Source organism: Rhea americana, unplaced genomic scaffold, assembly GCF_003343005.1.
Source record: "Rhea americana isolate MKP2758 unplaced genomic scaffold, rheAme1 scaffold_41, whole genome shotgun sequence".
Classification (NCBI taxonomy): domain Eukaryota; kingdom Metazoa; phylum Chordata; class Aves; order Rheiformes; family Rheidae; genus Rhea; species Rhea americana.
The window spans coordinates 211102-232617 of NW_028186546.1; the positions used below are offsets into that span (position 1 = coordinate 211102).

General features: G+C 48.7%; 1 protein-coding gene across 1 annotated transcript; it reads left to right on the forward strand.

Moving 5' to 3' along the window:
• Positions 1 to 257: 257 nt before the first annotated feature.
• Positions 258 to 14638, forward strand: CCT7 (chaperonin containing TCP1 subunit 7). The gene is made up of 12 exons (XM_085314628.1): positions 258 to 359; positions 2161 to 2314; positions 3790 to 3896; positions 4348 to 4473; positions 5565 to 5617; positions 6695 to 6866; positions 8507 to 8671; positions 10083 to 10271; positions 10980 to 11077; positions 11769 to 11901; positions 12958 to 13164; positions 14014 to 14638. The coding sequence occupies exons 1-12, from the start codon at positions 354 to 356 to the stop codon at positions 14236 to 14238; spliced, it is 1635 nt and encodes a 544-aa protein (XP_085170754.1). The 5' UTR covers positions 258 to 353; the 3' UTR covers positions 14239 to 14638.
• Positions 14639 to 21516: the final 6878 nt, after the last annotated feature.

The window sequence follows — 21516 nt, forward strand, 5'->3', positions numbered from 1 at the left end:
CCCCCGCCCCGAGCCGGGCGCCCCGCCACATTGTGAGCCCGTTCGGTTCTTTCTGCCCTGCCGAATAAAGCTCCATAGGGCGGCCTTACGCCTGCCAGATTGTGTGCCCGCTCGCCTCCCTGCCAAATAGTGAGCCCAGACCGCTGCAGGCCGCTGCACGTCACTGCCTCTCTATGGTTTCTCTCGAATGAAGGGAGTTCGCCGGGGAGGCTCTGCCTCTGGCCCAACCATAGAGCGCGGCCGGAAGCGGTTACCTAGCAACGCTCTCTTCCCCTCCCGCCGATCGGGAAGCTTCTGGGCGGGCGCGGTGCATTGCGGGAGCGGGAACAGACTGCGCCGGGGGAGCCGCAAAGATGATGGTGAGTGGCGGCCGCCTCATCCGCCGCCATCCTCGCCCCTCCGCCCGGGAGCGGCCTCCTGGGCCGCCKCCGGGGGCCGTTGCTGGCGGGGGTTGTAGCGGGGGCGGCGCTGTCGCCGGGGCTCGCGGCGGCGGCGGCGGGCGGCCGTGAGGCGACAAGCCGGGTGCCCGTAGTGGGACTACAGCTCCCGTGAGGCCTTGCGCGGCGGGCGCAGCGGCTGGAAGGGAGCGGGCGCGCGGGGCGTGCCGGGAGGTGTAGTCCCGCTGCGCCTGGGGGGGGGGAGGGTGGCGTCCCTGCCCTGGGGGCCCGCGCCGGCGGCTCGCACCGCGGGTTGTTAACCCGAGCGGGCGGGACGTGGCGCCCCGGAGCCCCAGCGCGGGGCCTCGGCTCGGTCTCCCAGCTGCGGGGCGCACTGGGACCCCCCGCTGGCCCCACTGCCCTCCCCCCCACCGCGGTGCTGCCGCGCCTGGCTCTCCCTTGGGCTCAGTCCTGTCTGCTGCGTGCAGGCCGCGGCTGTGACCGGGGTGGGAAGACGCGGTGCTTTCTCGAGATCTTTCCAGACTTAGATAGCTCTGGCGGCGCCGCTCGCACCCGTCCTCCGCTCGCCCCTCAAACCCTTGTCGCGCCTCAGCGCAGCAGTCGTCGTGCGGCTTTGCTCTTCGTCTGCGGGCGGTTGTTACAAGCTGCGTGCCTAAAAGCTTTGCCTTCGTTTGGGTTTTGAGCTTTAAGGTGCGTTTGGTCTGTTCTCCAGAAATCTGAAAGGGGTTGATGCACTCTTGCAGCACAGCGAAAAGCTGTTTGCTGTGGTACTCGAAATCTTCTGGGCTCTGCCTGTGTTGCTAAGCTGTGTCCAACACAGTTTACTGTCGCGCAGGTGTAATCACTTGAGTTCATCTGCCCTGTTTCCTCTGTGAGTGGGCATCCTTGGGGTAGCTTGGACTGTGATCTTAGAGCTAATAGAGAAAGGACTCTTGTGCCTGTCCTGCTGAACTTCTTAGAAGACTTGAGTAGGAGACAGAGACTGAAGTAGCTGATCTGGGTTTAGCACTTGTGCAGTTCCCTGCTGCCTTTAATTATTATACATACTGCCTTTTATAGCGTAGAGATGCAGTGCAGCACAGCAGTTAGACACTCCCTGAGCTATATGATAGTGAAAGAAGCCCAGTTGTTTTGTGGACAGTTACAAGACAGTCCCAGGGCATATAAAACAGAAGCAGTTGGATAAATTCCAATTATGTTATAGCAGCAAGTGAAGCTTTGCCTTGGAGCAGTGGGTGACAGAAAGCAGTTTGATTATGTGCGTAACACTTTCTATGCAAAGGTGAACCTTCAACCTGTCATTGAGAAATGCTCTAATAAATTTCCTCTGTGAAGGTGCAGGAGTTTAGCCAAGATAAAACTTAAACATGGAATGATTCAGAATTGGAAATAAACTTTTAGAGTGTTCAAATGAGAAATTTGTGCAACAGTGCCAGCCTGTGGCCTTCTGTCTCAGGTCTTCCAGTAGACAGTCTTGCTTTGAAGCTCTAGTTAAGTTAGTAGGCTCAGTAAAGCAAGATGTTTAGAGGTTGGGACTTTTGGGTTTTTTTTGTTTTGCTTTGTTTTTGCCATAAGGCTTTTAAGGAGACTGTAGTTTTTGGTCTTGGAAGTGAGGGATCTGTTATGTAGCTAGTTTCTTGCATAAGGGAAAAATGCCTTTCTGCATAATGGTAACTTGCTGGACCGTGTGCAGCGTTAGTGCTGGGCTCTTTGCAGACTGTTGAGATTGAATTTATAGCTCTGCTGTGGTTTGTCTCTTCAGCCAACACCAGTTATCCTGCTGAAGGAGGGCACGGACACCTCGCAGGGAATTCCCCAGCTCGTCAGTAACATCAATGCCTGCCAGGTTATCGCAGAGGCTGTCCGTACTACCCTTGGACCCAGGGGCATGGACAAGCTCATTGTGGACGACAGAGGTAAGTGCTGGATGATGGACTTTCATGGCTATGTTGAAACATGACTTAGAAATAATATCTAAGTGTAAAGCACACTGCCAGCATGYGTATTTTACAGCTAGAGGCTAAAGTGTGCACAATGCAGACAAGCTGACTTGGACCTCCTCCTGTTAATGGGAGTTCTGTAATGTAACTTGCTTTATATCTTCATACTAATTCAACTAGCATTTGCATTTACACAGACTTCAACTTCCTTGCCCCATGCTAGTCTCAACTCTCATAATACAGAAGTTCAGCTTCTGTGTCAATGTTCGGTTTAAAACCTAGACTCCAGCCACAGTAATGAAGAAAAATGGACAGAGCTACTTGAGGAAATGCCTGTCAGTTACCTACAAGACTGGGTAAAGGTAGCTGGATTCCTCTGTGTGATGTTAGATAGATCTAGGGTTAGCATGTTTGAAAGTCTGCGCCAGAAAGGAGAAAGGGTGTTTTGAACCTGGTCCTCGGGTATCCTTGACCATCTGTCTCTTTCTAGGTTTGTTTTAAGATGAGGCTTATAACATGTGTGGAGTTACTCAGCTCTTGGTAGACTGAGTGTGAGGTCAGTGGAGGTTAGTGAGTTGATGTTTTTGTATAACCTGGGGATGATTGCCAGCCCACTCTGAAAAGGATTGTATTAAGTCACCAAACTAATTTCTTGCATTTTATTACTGTTGTGTTAGAATTTTCCTTGTATTGCAGGTCTTACTAGTAAAAGTAATTATTTATTTTAAAAWGGATCACTGATTTTTTTTTTAGCTTACTTCAATCCTGTTGATTTCTAGCATTTTTCTGTCAAGTGTTAGATTAACCCCCCCCCAATATTCTAATCTGTATAGGGAGGCTATTGAGAAATAAAAGGAGGTGAATGTAAAGCCAGTGTTACGAATATGAATATGAACTTAGACTTCACTTGATCTGCTCCAAAAGTGGAGTAAAAAGACACTGCTAATGCAATGAAAGATCCTTCTTAGAGCCCTTCTGTGAAACAGCTGTTCTGGGCTCCTCTCCATGGAGATGGCCCTTTACTTTCCTTTTCATCTGGTTAGCAGTTTTGTATCTTTCTAAATGTAGGAATGTGTTTAAAATATTGCAGTTATTGTTTTCTAAATCACACAGGGAAAAAACACTATTTTGGCTGAAGAAAATAAGACTTCTAAGTGGCAGTTTGGGATGAGAGCCCGTGGTGGTTGAAGCATGACAAAACTCACGTGGAGTTGCTGGATCAGGGCTCGATCAGGGAAATGTTCTAGCCTATTAAAAGCTTGGCGCTGCAGTTGACCTGCAAGGCAAAACAGAGAAGTACAGTTAGGCTGACAGGTCCGAAATTACTGTTGTGTTACTTAAAATCTCACTGAAGCCTGGAAAGCTTCCTTGCGTTCTGGGTTTGCCCTTTTCCAGTGGGTCAGGGCTTTATTCAAGAACTGTTGAGCGTGACTTACTTTTCTAAATTGCAGGCAAAGCCACTATATCTAATGATGGTGCCACTATCCTGAAGCTCCTCGATGTTGTCCATCCAGCTGCAAAAACATTAGTGGACATTGCCAAATCCCAGGATGCAGAGGTAGGAGGGTAATCTAGCTGTACTCAGAGGTGTAGAGTGCAGCAGCAGCCTTGCTCTTGTTGATGGTGGTGTGCCCTTTATGCCAGTGGTGGGGGGAGACCTTGTGGAGTGCCTGTGTTTAGCCTGTTTTTTTAGTTTTATTTTATTTTTTTAAAAGTGCTTTCACCTCATTAATTTTCAGATCTTTTAAGCTGTTTCAAATAGATTTGATAAGGGAGTTAGGAAGTTTCGAACCTGTAAAGTTCACATTTCTTGAATGTAGATGACGGATGAAAGGGACGTAGTATGAACCCCATCATTTCTTAACCACTAAAGAATGCAGCTGCAAGTATGTGAGCAGAGAAAGTCATGAAATTTGATTTCTTATGGAAGCCCTTGTGTGTTTTTTGAAGCTGTTATCACAGCACTTTTGCGGTGTACCAGTGGCGCAGAGTGTTTCATGTCTGTGCAGGTTGGTGATGGTACCACATCCGTAACTCTGCTTGCTGCTGAGTTCCTGAAACAGGTGAAGCCCTACGTGGAGGAAGGCCTTCATCCTCAAATCATCATCCGTGCCTTCCGGACTGCAACGCAGCTGGTAAGGAAACGCGGCTCGTAGAGGAGAGAGGGCTCTCCTGACCCTTCAGAGTTGAGAGGTGTGTTGGGTGCAGTGAGAAGGTCTGAGGAGAGCAGTTCTGTACCAGCAGAGGAGAATACAATGTTACTTCCAGGAAAAAATTGTTTCTGAGGTAGGGTGGGAGGGAAAGGGTGGCAGTAACAGTCTGTTGGTGTACTGCTGCAAACATCACTTGACTACTTTGGTGTTAGCAAGCTGTTATTACCAGCATACCTCCTGAACGCTGTGGTATGTGTTTTTTTCTTTTTTTTTTTTTTTTTTTTTTTTTTTTTTTTTTTTTTTTTTTTTTTTTTTTTTTTTTTTNTTTTTTTTTTTTTTTTTTTTTTTTTTTTTTTTTTTTTTTTTTTTTTTTTTTTTTTTTTCCCTTCTCCAAGGAAGAATGGATAGGTGGAAAAATTAATTTCCCTTTCTGCTGATCTTTGTTACTCCTTGGTAAACCTTATGTCTGCTAAAGCACATCAGTCCCATTAAGCTGGAACCTCTTCTGGAGGTTATCTCCCTTAATAGCCTTTTTCTTAGTCTTGGTTATAATGCCTTACTGCACATGAGAGACCTGAGTGAGAAGACTCTTAAATATGCAAAGGCAACACTTCAGAATCCAATCTGAGGTTGTTAATTTTTTTTTTTTTATGGTATGAAAGAGAAGAATACTCTTAATGTAGTGYTGTGTGAATGAGAAAACATTACAACAGTTGGAGCCCATGGGATTTTTGCTTTAATAAGAGCAGTGGTTGCATGTAAATGTGTTTGGACTGTACCAGCTGCTGCTTCTGGTTATCTTGTATGTCTGTAGATCTGGTCCCCCAGATCTCTGCAGAAAGCAGCAGAGCTGATTTGAGCCTTTTTGAGTCTTGTGTGTTTGCTAAAGTGCATGTGTGTGTGGTRGGTGTTCTGTTGATTTTGTTTTAACAATTGCTGTACTGGAAGCAGTGGAATAACTTAAATGCTTCAAGTTGTGAGTAAAAGATAAGGTAAAATACAAAATGAAAAGTTGGGATCTGATCGATTTAAAACTGAGTCATTAATCCAGCTGTTGGCTTGTGTTTTGACAGGCTGTAAACAAGATCAAAGACATTGCTGTTACAGTGAAGAAGGAAGATAAAGAGTAAGCTCCTRTCTGGGTCTGTGGCTGTGTGGGTAGACGGGCTTCATTTCTTTGCTGTGAAAGTGTTTCCAACCTCTGATATGGCTCAGGTTGAGGACTCTAGGTCGGGAGAGCAGCTGTGGCCCTGTATCAGGGTTTTTCTTTGACTTCTGGAATTTGTTGCCCCTCCTGGGAAGATGCTGTGTTCTTTCTTTGGCTGCCACTTCAGTGAAATATGTAGGCCAGTGTTTGCCAGTGCACATGGAGGAAATGAGGTACCAAAATAAGTGGCCTGATTTCTTTTTTTCCCAGTGATGGTGGAAACTTGCAGTTTCTGCTGAAATCAGTGGCAGTGTTAAGTGCTTGGCAGTGTTCTGGAAATCAGATCAGGAAGTCGGATCACTTTGTAGCTCAGTTGAGTACATGAAGTTAGATAGCTAATAGCAATAATGAATTCATCTGTTGAAATGAGATGAAAATACCAGAGTGTTTCTCCCTACATTTTAAGCTCTTGTCTTCTTTGTCTGACCCTACTAATATCTCTAGTGAAAATTCAAGTTGAACTACGTGGCAGTCCCAAATGAGCCATAATGATTTATTTTTTGTACTGTCTTACAAAGCAGAATACAGTAGTTCTCATGGTAACAGTAACCAGGGTAGTGACTCTGGTGGTAGAGCCTAGGAGTGGGATCCAGGTCCCACTGCCAGCTGTCCTGGTTCTGATTCTCACCYGCTTTGTCATGACATGAGTTACCATTTTAGAGAATATGTCACCTTTAGAGGCATTCCAAACTTCTTAYTGCCTTTGAATGAAGATGTGGATGCTGAGCCTTGCTGTGTTGGTCGGTCTGTGATGTCTAAAAGCCAACCGACCTCATCAGTGCTAGTCTGATGTTCAGTCTCTAAAATGGGAAAGTTTGCTCTGACAGTCTGGGTTTGACTTCTGCGTGCCTTGCTTTTCCCACTAACAAAGACTGATCCTTGCATCAGAGAGTCAGTTAATCATATTGTACACAACGTTTTATGAGCTTGTAAAAAGAATTGTCATGTGAGCAAGACCTTTCTTTCTTTCTTTTTTCCTCCTCTCCCTTTTCACAGTGAGCAGAGAAGCCTGCTGGAGAAGTGTGCGGCCACAGCCTTGAGCTCCAAGCTGATATCCCAGAGCAAGGAGTTTTTTTCCAAGATGGTTGTAGATGCTGTCATGATGTTAGATGACTTGTTACAACTCAAAATGATTGGAATAAAGAAGGTGCAAGGAGGTGCTCTGGAAGTAAGTTTCGCTGGAGCCTGTCTTGAAGGSATAGGAGAATCCATTATAGCTCCTTTGTGGGTTGACACTAGCAGAAGTGCAGCCCAACATGATAATGTTTGTTAGAAAATTACCAAGGGAAAAGAAAGCTGTTGAAAAGAGGAAAAGTAGATAGGGCTGGATTTTATTTTTCTGTAGATGGAGGATTTTTTTTTTATTGCTTTTTTTTTTGAGCCACACACATTATATATTTCTGCCCTCTGGACTGGATGTTGTTACTGATGCAACTTCCATTTTTATCTGTGCAAATAGTGAAATAGTTCTGATGTTAGTTGGTAGGGACTCTTTGTTACTTCTGGAAGCAGAACTGTATGGTCTTACTCATGAGCACAGGGCTGGGAAAACTGCAAAGGACATATTACGAAGGAGTTAAGGTGGTGGGCAGGATGGATGGACTAAGTGGTTTATTGCTGTAATACCAGAATACCTGTCATACGGAGGACTGCATGCAGGTGTTTGGTAGGAAGTTGCTTTGGGGCTGTGGTAGAGCTGGTGTGTCCATTCTCTCTCTTGCCTGTATCCTGTTTAGGTTTGTAGGTTTGGCTGATTGCYGGGCATGTTTCTGCTAAAAAAGCAAGGCTGCCATAGTACCTCACAGAATTATTATTCTGTGGCTGTTGCTATTTGTAAACACTTCAGACAAGCATTTTCGTTGAGAAGAGGCATTGTAATTATGCCATTATCTTGTCCAGACAAGTGATTTAGTGAACTAGAAATGTTGGAATGTTTCAGCATGTGTGTGTGTGTTGTGTGTTTTTTTTTTTGTTTGTTTTTGTTTTCTTTCTTTCTCCTGTAGAGTCTGGGCCTGTTGGTACTTTGAGGCTTGCAGGAACTGTCCCCTTGTGGAGGGAGGTGTCTCCCATCCTAGATGAAAGCTGTTGTCCTCGTGGTTTTGTCCTTGTGTTCAGCCTTTAGCAGTTACAGAGAGCTTGTCTGTAAGGACTTGGAGAGCATTATCCGGATGGGGTAAATCTAGCATACTGCTTTTTAGGGCTGGCTTATAGATGCAGGGTCATCTCACGCTATCAGCTAGAGAAAGTCTGTGCTTTTCCTAGCTGATGGGGGTCAAACTACAGCTACTTCTCTAGGCTTAGCTGGCCTGGCAGAGCTTGTGAGATCAGAAATACGGATGCAATTTCTCTCCCAGCCACAAAATCAGTAAGTTCAYGTTAGGGGGCAGTGTTGAGCACGGCAGGTCTGCTGCAGGAGACTTCCCAGGGATGGTGATGAAGTCTGTAAAACAAACCAGGGCAAAAAAAAAGGCTGTGGATGAGAAATATCCATCTTCAAAGGCAGAAATGGGAAAGACAGAGAGAACAGATGGTTTCATGCCTTGATCTTGAGATTGTGTATAGCATCTTTCACTGCAGTGTTCTGAGGGGTAGAAAGGAAAMGAGAGGCTGGTATTGTGAACAGAGGAAAGGATGTTTGCTGCTTATTTTCTTCTAAAGTGGGTTAATCAAAAAAGACAGCTCTTGGTGAGTAAATAGCACAGTGCTTTGTAAATGAGGACTCTGAACCAGGGAGTCTCCTGTGGGAGTTATTAACGCTGTTGAAGAAACCTGAGGTGACTGAGCTTAATGCAAATCCCTGTTTTGAAGGATTCTCAGCTGGTGGCTGGAGTCGCCTTCAAGAAGACGTTCTCATATGCTGGGTTTGAAATGCAACCCAAGAAGTACCAGTCTCCCAAGATCGCCCTGCTGAATGTGGAGCTGGAGCTCAAAGCTGAGAAGGACAACGCCGAAGTCAGAGTAAACACAGTGGAGGTGAGAACCAAAAGGAGCTTGGAGCTATAAACAGCAGCTTGTCTACTGTGCTGCTTGCTGACAGCCTCTAAGACCTGCAGTGGAAGGAAGTGTGTCCTGCTGTTCTGGAGGGCAGCAGGATTCCTGTCTAACTCCTTTTGCTCTGGGTCTCTCTTATGGTGGGTTGGAGAGCTGGTTAGGTACTTCTAGRGTGATACTTTCCCTTGATTGGAATCCTCCTTGCCCCATCTTGGTTGTCAGTCTTCAGTGGTGTCCTGATGCTGTGCCCATTCCAGTTTCCTATGCCCACAAGATGTGATGACTGCTTGAGAGCCAGGGGAATAAATGTCACCAGGGAGTCAGTTGTCTGCTCATTTGCACATCCTTCCCTCCTGAAACTGCCTGCTGGGTTATACATTCTTCCCTCAGGCTAGCCAGTAACACTTTGCATTACAGTGCAGGTGCAGCAGGTTTAGGGCATGGTTCTGCACTGTCGTCATGCCAGGATAAATTGTGAGCAATGGTGATAGTCAAATGGTGACTTCATTACGCCCAGTAAGTGGCCTCCCAGGGAAATCCTACTAAGTAGTGCTTTAAATGCTGATGAAATGTTAATCCTGTGCTTATTTAAGCAAACAAGATAGCCATTCAGACACTAGTTCTCCTTTCATCTTGTTAAAATACCTTTCTGAAATCGTGGTCACTCTACTGCCCTCTTTCTTAAGTAGTATKAGGGAAGAGAATCTGAAATTCCCAGTGTCATGATGCTGCCTGTGTTTGGCTCCCACAGTAACTGTGGTGCCTAAAGATTCCCAGGTGCTTTGCTTTGGGGTCTCGGGTCTTGCTGTGAYCTCAGTAGTTGTTTCTGTGAAGTTCTTCGCTCTGCCCTGGTGAACATGATGGACTTTTCTTCTGTTGTAACTAATTGTGTAGCTTTGCTGTATGCTACTGAAAGCTTTTGCAGGCAGCTGTGGCTGTTTCACTGACAGCTAGAATTCAGCTGGCTTGTGTGCATGGCTTATTGGAAAAGCGTGAGATTGCTCGATATTTTTATTTTTTCTTTGTGATAGATGCTGTTCCTCCACTGTAGCATCTAGGCACGGTTTCTGTAAGCTCTTCTCGGACATTGGCATAATCATTTCTCTTCTCTTATTACCTCTCTTCTGAGCTGTCACTGCCTTTCTGTCAGTTCATCTAGCCCCTTTATCTACTCGATGTAGCTGCTGGAAGCATTTTAACAGACTTGGTTCTTTGTTAKGAAATAGAGTGACCTAAAATTGGCTATGAGTATTGGAAGCAGTTGTCTGCCAGCGCTGCATGGCACAGCGTYACCGCTGCCTTTGTTTTAGAAGAGCTCTGCCTTTGCAGGCACTGTGGTGTGGCGTCTGCAATCCTTTGTAACGTGAGTACGTTTCTCTCTTGGCCTTGCTAGGATTACCAGGCCATTGTGGATGCCGAATGGAACATCTTATATGACAAACTAGACAAAATCCACAAGTCAGGAGCCAAAGTTGTCCTGTCCAAACTTCCTATTGGTGATGTGGCTACTCAGTACTTTGCAGACAGAGACATGTTTTGTGCTGGTCGTGTTCCGGAAGAAGATCTCAAGAGAACTATGATGGTGAGCCACTTTGTTTTTTTGAATAAAGAGTTTTAGATTCATCTTGAATGGTACCAGGCTGATCAGATCATTCCCAAAACAGGACAACAGTTGGTGACTGAACACAGTTCTTTATGTAAAAAATTCATAAAATATGAAAGTTTAAAAGTTACATATGTGTGTTTTTTTTTGGGGGGGGGGAGGGGTTCTTCTTTTGGCAATGCAGTTATTAAGTTCCTGTGTACTGACAGAGCCGCTCCTTGGTGAAATGAGGAATCAAAATCTAATTGCATCTGTGCTGCTTTTATGGCTCTATAATGTTATAATATATTTAGAGGACTGTACATTTGGGCTTATTTTCCCTAGTTCTTACCTATTCTCTCGGGTGATTTTTTTTTTTTTTTCGTAAGCTTTCTTTGTGTAGCCACTGGATTCTGTAGAGCTGTGACTCAGCACTTAGAGGCATAATCTTACTTTGTTCTCAAGGATTGTTTCTGATGTTGCTAGCCTGCCTAGGTGCCTGAGATGGGAGGAAGGTACAAGTGTGGTTTTTTTCTGTTTGTTTTTGGTTTGTTTTTCCTTCTTTTCTCCCCCTCCCCTGAACATGGCCTGCAGTGTGATTTTTGCATCAGCTAAAAGGCTGGACCGTCTCTGCGGATTGGGAGCCTGCTAGGCAAATCTGTCTGGTTTGCGAGTGTCRGTAAAGCTCTGTTTTATCTTTCTGTGCAGGCCTGTGGCGGTTCCATCCAGACTAGTGTCAATGCCCTGTCRGATGATGTGCTAGGCCGATGTGAAGTGTTTGAGGAGGCTCAGATTGGAGGAGATAGGTAAATACACTGTAGCTGTGAACCTTCAGTCCTCTGTAAGCACTCTAATGTTAGTTTGAAAGGTCACCTGCTAGAAAGTCAGGATCTAAGTGCTAGCAGGTTTGAGCATTTCAAGGTGATGGCTTGCACAAGACTGCAGTATTGCTCGTGTGCCCTCCATGTTTGTAAACAGAAGCAAACTTTCATTTGAATCTTATTTCTCATGTGTGCTTTAATTTATTTATTCCCCAGTGCCTTGTAGAATTTCATTCATGATCTAGTCAACCCCAAAAGGTGTTCCTGGCATTTGACTAATATCCTGCAGTGAAACTTTATTATCGGTGCAAATGAAGCTTTACTGTACTGTATAATGGGGTTCCTCCATGTTGCTGAAAGAGAAATCCTTTTTGGAGCCATCTCCTAACATCTGCTGTATTCCTGCTAAGTGAAAATGAGAGCACTGGTTTAGTGTAAAGCCTTATAAGCAGAAAAAACCCTAATTTTTCCTGGATCAACTTGTATTTCACTTGTACATTACCTGGCTGAGCACATTCTTGACTTTAAGATCTGATAGAGTTGCTGTACAGGATGAAACAGTGCATTCATGCATCTGGTTTGCAAAGAATCTCTCTATTTCCATACTGCAAAGCATGTTCAGAAGCAGCACAGCCTCCCAGTCACCTTGACCCCTCTTCTGTTGTGCCATTGGCAGGTACAACTTCTTCACAGGCTGCCCAAAGGCAAAGACTTGCACGATAATCCTGCGAGGGGGTGCAGAGCAGTTCATGGAAGAGACTGAACGGTCCCTGCATGATGCCATCATGATAGTCAGGAGAGCAATCAAGGTAAGGACCACTAGAGTTAATTGCCCAGCTGTGTTGGCCTGCTGTTGGGGTTCTTGGCTGGACATGGCACAGATGTAAGTCATTGCAGCAATATTATTGCACATCAGTATCTGATGTCTCTCTTGGAGATACCCTGGCTTCTCAGTGTGTGGAGTGCCCAGAAGGGCAGTGTCCAACTGATAAATTCATGTGCTCTTCCTTGGCCGAAGTAGCATTGTCTCTTTAAAGCCAGCTGCTCTCCAGACATGCCTGATGTTGTCTTCTTTAGCACAGTCATAACTTATGTGCCCTTGCTGGGTGGTGGTGTGTACCGTGAACGCCCTCATTTTAAAGAGTGACGGTATCTTTTGGGTGCACGAAGTAGCTGTTCAGTAGTTTTGGATAACAAGGTTGCGTTCTCCAAGGGCCGAGTGTAACTGTGTGTTATGCTTGTGGAGTTACTGATCCTGTGTGTTGGATGCTGTGTAACTGTGAGTGTTTTTGGGTTAGGCATAATAATGTGTTAATGTGGCATTTTATGGTAAAAGGCGCTTTGTGGCTGAGTGCCCAGAGGGGGTGGGGATTTTTTTTTTTTTAATTTAGGAACTATTTTGTTTTTAGTAAGAACATCCTGATCTCTCTGCTGAAGCAAATAAGGAGGAGAAAATAGCTGGTAACAGAACTTGGCTGCTAAGGGGTGTTGCAAGTATATTCAGTTTTGGATGCTTTGTGTAAGTGAGGGAAATCTATGCAGCACTTGAGAGGCTGTGGCTGGCCATCCCTTCCCTGATACAGCATTCCCAGACAACTGCTTTCTGTCTTGCACACAGTCCAAAAGAGCTAAGAGGCTACTCGAGGTTCTTGACCTGCTTCTGAAATTCCCAGCAAAGCTGGCAGGCAGGCCTAGTGAGGTTCAGCGGCCCCTGCTGCAGACTCTCCTGGGCCTCGTGTGTCTGTGTCACCCAAAATGTGTAAGAACTCATGAGAAAGGACACGTCTCTGCTTTCCTGCTTCGCCGATACCAGCGGCACGGCCGTAGGGGGAGTCCTAATGGCCTGTTTTCCCTTTGTCTTTCAGAATGACTCGGTTGTTGCTGGTGGTGGTGCGATAGAGATGGAGCTTTCCAAATACCTCCGGGACTATTCCAGGACCATTCCCGGCAAACAGCAGCTGCTGATAGGTGCTTACGCTAAAGCCCTTGAGATCATTCCCCGCCAGCTATGTGATAACGCTGGCTTTGATGCCACCAACATACTGAACAAGCTCCGAGCCAAGCACGCGCAGGTGGGTCCCGGCCTTTGGACAGAGGGCTGTTGTGGTGAGCTGATAGCTTCTAGTTGTAGAGCTTTACTAACTCGGTGTTTAATTCAGCTGTAACCCGTGTTAGCCTTGTGTTTTCTTTGATTAAATGCTGTGTTTGGTTTTCAGATTCAGTTCAGGCTTGCTGCAGGTTTCTAAAAAGAGATATGATTGCTTTCCCTTTGATCACAGCTGTTGGATGACTTTTTTTTTTTTTTGATTTGCCTCTTAAAAATGCATCATTTGTCAGGAGGGAGGCTTCTATATTAAACATTAAAGTAATTAGAGTATGAAAGTCAGCTGAGCCATGTGTCTTTCAAATGAGCTGCAAACTGAGGCTCCTCATTGCTTGTGATCATGTCAGGTGTTGTGAAGTCTGTGCGTGCATGCACACRAAGTCCTCATTAAGGCAGTTAGAGGTTACACCCTGCTTTCCTGCTAGGGTCTCTTCTGTCAGAAGTGGCTGCAGCGTCGTGGGGTGACGCCTGCCACGTTTCACCTTGCAGACGATAGTGTAAGCAGTGTTGGGCTTAAAGCTCTTACGGAGGATGCTCTGAAATGAGTGTTGTATCTTGGGTCATGAGACTGCGCAGCTGTGGATGCGGTGAGGAGACCACAGGGAGGTGGAAATCAATCCTCAAGCCTTCTTCAGCTTCTTTGTAAAATGGAGCGAACCCCCGAGTTTGCAAGGCTTGGAAGGTGCTGTTTGCAGACAGCTAAAGCTGCTTCTCATTCCCCTCACATATTCTTCCCATCTGCCTCTCCCAGCGTGTTTGCGTGGCCATAATGCCTCTGCCCTATAACTAGAACATCTTCCCTCCTCTCTTCTGCCAGGGAGGTATGTGGTATGGYGTGGACGTGAACAACGAGGACATCGCCGATAACTTCGAGGCCTGCGTGTGGGAGCCGGCCATCGTGCGCATCAACGCGCTGACAGCGGCCTCCGAGGCCGCCTGCCTCATCGTGTCCGTAGACGAAACCATCAAGAATCCCCGTTCCACGGTGGACGCTCCGCCCGGYGGACGGGGCCGGGGGCGAGGCAGACCCCACAACCACTGAGACCCCGGTTCTGAGTCAGTGTTGGGACAGGGTCTGGTGCTCTCCTCCAACGTGGAAATTGGAAAAGAATTGATCTCTGGCTTAATTAAGAGGCTGTTTACCGTATGGTCGTTTGCGGGCTTACAGGCAACCACTGGCCTTGTTTAATTAGAATCAAGTCTTGGCATTGGTAGCAGGAACCTCCTGTGAGATGCCCTGTCCCAACATTTTCTACACAGCACTGATCCCCTGAGGCTCGTCTCTTGCCCTTCTGCTTGGAAGCTGTGCTGAACAGAGCAGTCTTCAACGCCGGCAGATAGTGCAGGGAGCGTGTGTGGGGTTTGGTTGTATTTATAATTTTCTTTTTTTTCTGGGCGTTTTGAACCCAGGCTCAAACACAATAAAATGTTTCAGTGGCGAAGTCGCTCTTTTGTATTCTCTACTGCTGGCTTCCCTTCCGCAGGTGCAACCAAGTCACGGTTGGAGAACTTCTTAAAATGGTCTCTGCTCCTTGAAAATCAGGCACTGCCCTGGGAAGTGGGACTGCCTCGTAGCAACCCGAGGTGTCCTGTGCTTCCAGGACAGATCACTTCTGTGCTTGTTAATATCTTGGAGCTGTTCGTGGTTGCTCAGTGGCTTTTTTTCCCCCACTTTTGCTTAGCAGGCTGTTCGACTCTGGGCTTCTGTTTAATGGAAGTTGAGGGGAGCTGTTGGAGTTGTTCGGAGCTGTCTGGTCTCTTGGACCCCGTCYCGGATAACGAGGAGGGGATATGTGGGGCTGGTGGTGTCTCAATAACAGATCCTTGCACTTGTGGCTGGAGGCTTCTCTGTTGGAAAACTTTCTTTAGGGAATATAGGGAGACAGAGCGGCTCTAGGACTGGGCAGCCGCTCTGGAGGTGAGACCAGTAAGCTATGAGACAGCGTTACTGGAGGAGGGCAGAAAAAACAGATACTTGCTCTCAGCCCTTGGAGATCTCACTTAATTCCACAAGTTGGTGGCCTGTTACACCGCAAGACGTGTTGCTTCTGCTCCGTCTTACGAGCTACGGCTGCCTAAAGGCAGTAAGAGCCCTCTGCTGCAGGCGTAACGGCGTCCCGGTGCTTCCCCCGTGCGGCCACGCATCTCGTCCGATGGACTCGGGCACCTCGGCCTCGGTGGCCACCACAGCTAGAGCTGGTGGCACGTCCCGAGGTGTGCAAAGGGGCTGACAGCAGGATGCGCTAGGGAGGGAGTTCGCAGCCCGCTGCTCCCGCTTCCTCGCTGAGTCCCGCTGCCTGGTCCGCGACGCTTTGAAAGGCTCTGGGCAAGCGAGCGGTTCTTCCTCCCCCAGCGTCGTGGATGTTTCCAGCAGCCGGAAAGGTGAGAAACAAGGTGTCTGTGCTAACCCGAGGGTTGCAGGTTGCCGCCCCGGCAGCTCGCCTTGGCCTTGGCTCCAGCCCCGGTTGCTCCTGGAGACGATGCCGCCGCCACGGCTGCTGACCTACATCCAGCCGCTGCCTTCTTAATGTAGCTCCCGGCGACACGGCCGGCTCTTTGGGCTCCTGCCCCTGACAAATTGCATGTCTCTCAGCCCACTTTGGGTTTGAAACCCGTATTATTATTTATTATTTTTTTTTTTTACCCCTCACCAGCCCACTTTGGGGCTTTCCTGCAGCGTCTTCCAGCTTGGAGCTGCCCAATGCTCGTGCAGAGCTGGGCTGGGACTCGCACCGGAGGGGAGGGGAAACCCGGGCAAGGCCTGAACGGGAAGCGTCCCGGGGCCTGGGCCTGCGTCCGTGAAACCCGGCTGGACGAGACGGAGCGAAGGACCCGGAGCCCCTCGCGCGGGAGCGACCGCGGAGCAGGAGGCGGCCGCGTCCACCCGCTGCGCTCGGCCCCGGCGATCCCGCGTCCTGGGGAGCGACCGACCCCGCGGGGTCGACCCTGCAGCTGGACGTGGCCTGGATTTAGCACAGCCCACGGGCCGGAGCTGCGTCTTTTATTTGACGCAGAATCGCAAAATAGCTCTTTGCAGTTTTTTTTTTTTTTTTTTTTAATTCTTAAATACACATTGTTTACACTCGGCAAAGGTTCAAAGCAACAACATCAAAGTGCGTCTACAGGTGATAGTACCAACCAAAGTGCTAAAACGAGGGGCTCCCGCGGGGACCCGGCGCCTTCCCGGGGGGGCCCCGGCTGGTCCCCGCCGCCGGCCGCAACCCGGGGCCCCGCGCGCCTCCCGGGCCCTCGGGAGCGACCGACGGGGACGAGGGGAAGAGGGAGGTTTGGTTCTCCAGACACTGGCACGTCGCTGCAAAAGACTAAAATAGACCTAGATTTATATAGAGTTAAAAAAATAACTTAGAAGGCAAACTTTCTGCCAGCCGGGGCCGCCGCGCGAGCGCCTCGGGGGTCATTCGCCGGGGCGCAGCTGGAGGAAACGCCACGAAGAAGAAGTGCTTTAGGGAAATGATTGCAATTTCGGGGTGAGTATATATATATGTATATATATATATATATATATTTATTTCTCTATCTCTTTGCGGGGAGTGCGTCCTCTGATTATCTCTAAGCAAGTGTGGGCCGGCGGCCGTGGGCTCCCTCGCGCTCGCTGGAAGCGATCCCACCACCCTCCCAGACCATCGCGCCCTAGGCTGGGCCAGAAAAACTCCTCKGTTTACCGCTTCGGAGCATTTTTCCTCCCCCCGCTCTCCCCTTGCTGATAGGGAAAGCTCCACGAGGCATCGGGAATATCCCTGTATGATGGGGGGGGGGATCCTGGAGGTCTTCTCCTGGCGGTGGGAAGGGACAGCAAAGGGGCTCGTTTCTGTCCGACCCCCTCATTAGCGTTACTCGGCACGAATTCCCAGGTGGTTTCGCTCAGCCTGAACCTGCGGGTTTTTAGCCCAAAATAACAAGCTTCTGTTTGTTTGTTTTAACCTGATTAGGAGCCTTTTGGAGGAGCCGAGGAAGGTGAGTCAGATGTGGCCTTGCACGTGCCTTGGGTGGCAGCTGGGACTGTGACACACGACAAGAGGTGTTCTTTTTTCCTTTTTTTTTTTTTTTTTTTTTTTGCCATCTGCCTGGTTTGAAAACACTTTGGACTGGCCGAGTCCAGGGTCTCTCTTTCTGTCTTTGAAATATTCCATCCCTGATCCGCTCTGTCTGATGCTCCCTGGAGGGAGGCTGCCACGGCTCTCAGCTCCAGGCCACGCTAGGGAAAAATKGTCAAAAGATGTGAAAACCAGCTGCGCTTCAGCCCCTCTCCAATGCCTGCCCCTGCCCGACGTGCAGGACGTCAGCCYGAGCCCAAGAAATGCCCCTGGGCCCTCAGGGCTTGCGAGTGATGGATTAAGAACAAAGTCTTGAGAAAAGCAGATGGTGAAACGAAGCTTCGGGCTGAATTCGGCCTCGTGCCGCCAACCTGCCTCTGCTGGTGTTGTTCCTCTTGAAATCCTTGACCGGCAACTGACACTGAAGAAATAAGGAAATCCTGCTAAAATTGGCCATGAAAAGCTTTGGGCAACCTCATGAGAAAAACACATCCATCAGAAACTGGTCCCCAAAACCTCACAAGAAGAAGCATCCCAGTAGGAACCAGTGTCTCCACTGGCTCCTTGTGGCTTCGGCAGTGGGTGCTGCCAGACGTCACGACAGCATGAGCGAAACCATCTCTTGGCAAACGCTTGCCTCTGGGCTGGGCATGTGGCATCGCGGTGTGGATTGTCATGGATAATCCCTGGTGTGGCTTCTCTGGTGTCCAGTATGGGGTTGAGCTTAGCTGCAGCAGACCCTTTGCTATGAGCACCCTCTTCAGATGCTCCATTTCACRTTGCTTCTGGAGGACTTGATATCCCTGTGCCTCTTCCCTCACCATTGAATTTGGCTAAAATCACCCAGCAGGTTTATAAGTTCTTGGGGAAGGAGACCATACACAGAGTGTGAGCGTGTTGCTCTCATTTCCAGAGAAAATTGGGCTGAAACTCTCAGACTGAGCAGTGAATCCTATGGATACAGGGCAGCACTGGATGAACACCCGGATCTGGGCAGAAGGGAGGTTTCTACGGGCCACTCCAATCCCCTTACGACCACGCCAGTGGGACGGGGCCATCCTGGGACTCTGGATGGAAGGACACTGCCCGGCAGCTCATCTTGGCCTCTGCTCTCCTTGGGAGCTGGCAGGGAAACGATCAATATGACATTTCAGCTGAAGAAACACAGCGCCCTTAATGAGCTCGTTGCCACKAACAACGGGGCCAATTAAGAGGCACCGGGGAGGATAACTGGGGAGATACAGGGCCCTTATTGCTGCTGGCATCACTTGCATGTTGCTGAGCCTGTATCACTGTGTCAGAGCTGTGTGCGCTGCCTGGGCTCCTTTTTCTGAACTGACACCTTCAACCCTGGCTGAGCAGGAGGAAGGGACCAGCCTCGGCYGGTGGTGGTGCTGCACTCGTGCTACTGGAGCAGGGCCTTTTCCCAGGTGCTGGAGGAAAAGTTGACTTTGTCTGTTGAAGGATGGGCTTGCTTGGACCAGAGTCTGGTATGGAGGTGCATGGACCAGGCTGGCTTTCTGAATCAGCAGAAAAATAAGCCAGGTGTGTGTATGGGGGAAACCATTTTCTGCTCACTTAGTGAGCTTTCCTGCCCTTGGGACTGGTGCCAGTGTGCTTTTGGGCCAGCAGGCGAATTGGTCCCAGCCTCAGTCTGCACCACCAGGGATCCGCCCTGCAACACCAGCTCTGAGCACTGCAGCAGCCCACTGCTGCCTCGCTAGGCAGCCAGGCACATGATTCATACTGAGCAAAACGGGGAAGAAAGAACATTTTTCTTCAATGCTTGGAAATCGCTCACGGTCTTATTCCATTGTGCTGGATTTTTGGGGCAAAATACAGCTTAAATTTGCTTTTATCTAGGATGGAGGTTTGGCTTTGTTTTGGAGCGAAAGGCCAATGTCTGGGAGGCAGACAGCTCGGTCCAGTCTTGGAGTGGGTGCAGGGTACCATAAGTACCAAATTTGTGTGACACTGTCCCRCCAGGGTCTACATACCCTCGTGGGGGAGAGGGGAGGACAACGAGAGAAGGTGTCACACACGGACGAGTCACACATCTATGGCTCCACGCCACCGCGATCACGAGCAGAAGCTTCCACTGACAACACAAACAGCTGCTCCGGCCTCGCTGACTAATAACAAATGCTTTTCCAAGAGTCCTCAACATCTTTCCCCCCACCCCACATTTCCACTACCTCATCCTCATCTTCTCTGCAGCCCAGAGGAGAGATGGGAGCCGTGGCCAACTCTTGGCATCACGGGAGGGACAGGAACGTCCTTGAACTAGCAGCAAATCTGGAGCAGACACCTTCAGGCGAGGCTCTCCAACACGATAGTCTTTAAGCATAGTGTATAAACATGCTGAGTATATAACTTCTTTCTTTAAAATCTTTTCTTTTTTTCTTTATGGAAATAAATACTTACTTTGTTTCTTTTAAGGTAATTTTGCAAGTCTCTGCGCCGGTGCAGAAGGGGATGTCCCCAAGCTGTAGCCTTCATGGCCGTGGGCTGCTCTCATGGGAAGGTGGAAGATGCGGACTCGGAGGCTGAGTGGTTTCCTTCYGGGGATTGCAGCTTTGCTCTGCTTTTTGCTGTTTTTTTTTACTCCTTTCTTGCTTTTCCCTGTAGGTTTGTGCCCATCCCACTGTCCCTCCCAGCCCCAGGATGGAGGTAAGACGTTGGCATCTAGCGAGGTTTCCACACATGGAGGCAAGGTTCCTCCTGGTGCTGCCCTTGGGGGCAATAGGACATGCGAGTTTCTTCAAGGTGGCTTTTCAAGCTCCCACCAGCTGCAGTTTGGGCATACAGGGAGCAGCCTTCTCCAGAAAAGCTGCAGTCAGGGGCGGGGAGAGGGGGAAATGGAGATGCTTCAAATTGCAGGTTACAGCAAAGAAGCTGCATGTAACCCTACCCTGCTTTGGAGGAGGCAGCTTGGACAGGATGAGGGGTGGGTGAAATGGTCTTCTGAGATATTTGCTGCACTTGGAGACCCAGGAGATGCCTCCAGCCCACTCAGTAGCCCAGCTTGCTCTCCAGGAGTGAGGATTTAGGTGTTTTCTCTATTGGGGCTGTCAGCATGATGGAAGCCACTGAGGGCTCTCAAAGGACAAAATGTTTTGGGTTTGGATATCGATGCTGGAGGCCTTTGGGGCTGTTCCTGTGGTGCTCTGCACGGGGGAGCCCTGGGCTGAGGTCATGATATGGATGAGGAAGGTGTTACCAGGTCCAGCCGTGGCTCTTCTCTTCTGCCCAGGGTGCTCTCTCCAGCCCAGGGGATGCCTCATGACAACATTGTAGAACCTGGAGGAAGAAGAGATGTCCCAGGAAAGGCTGATTCCTCACAGCAAGTGGATGTGCCACAGAATAGCTTCAGCTGGCTGACAGGCACCAAAACCTGGGGCAAAAGCCCAGAAAGTCCAGCGAGGAGGATGAATCCCCCCCAGACCTGCTTTTCCTGGTTGGCTCTTCTCAGCTGGGTGTGTTGGGGCCAAGCACGTGTGGTTGGATCAGACGCTYGCTCCTCCCCAACAGCACTGAGTTTCGGGGGTTGTGTTTAAGGCCGGTGCGTCCCTGCTGCTGGCAGTGCTGTCATGGGGTCCCCCATGGCCTGGAGACCTCCTGGCATCATCATCATGGGATGGAGGATGGAAACATTTGAACCTGCTGAATGCCTGTCAAGAGCCTTTTCCTTTGGAAAAAGAAGAAGAGTGTGGGGAAGGGCGACTTCCCTCCAGGAACAAGGTAGCCAAAGGGAAAAATAAGATAAATAAAAAGCCATGGTTGTAGATAAGGGATCTGCTGTTCAACACAGTGGGTTGGGGAAAGAAGCAGCTTTGGGTTTTGGAATAATTTGGCCAGGATTTTTCCTCCTTCCTGCTTGGGATGGACTAGGAGGTGGCTGAACATCACTGTTGTGAGTAGTGACACTCCCCTCTCACACGTTTTCTTCTGTCCATGCAAGTCCCTCTCTCAGCATGGGACAATCCATTCTGGAGGGGATGTGAGCTGAAGGTGGACATTCATGAAGACAGAAGCATTACCYGTGTTTCCTGGTGGACAATGGGTTTTTTTGGAGATGGTTTATTGCCTTAATAGGAAGGGTTGGGTGGAGAGGAGGTGAGGCTGGAGACCTCTGGAAGAGCAACCATCTCTCCTGGTGCCAGCTGGTTCCTGCAGTCCCTGAAATGGAGGTCTACAGTTTATGGTTGTGCTGTCATGGCTGCTGGTTTCTGGGCAGTAGTAACTCATGTTTGGGTGCCCCCTTT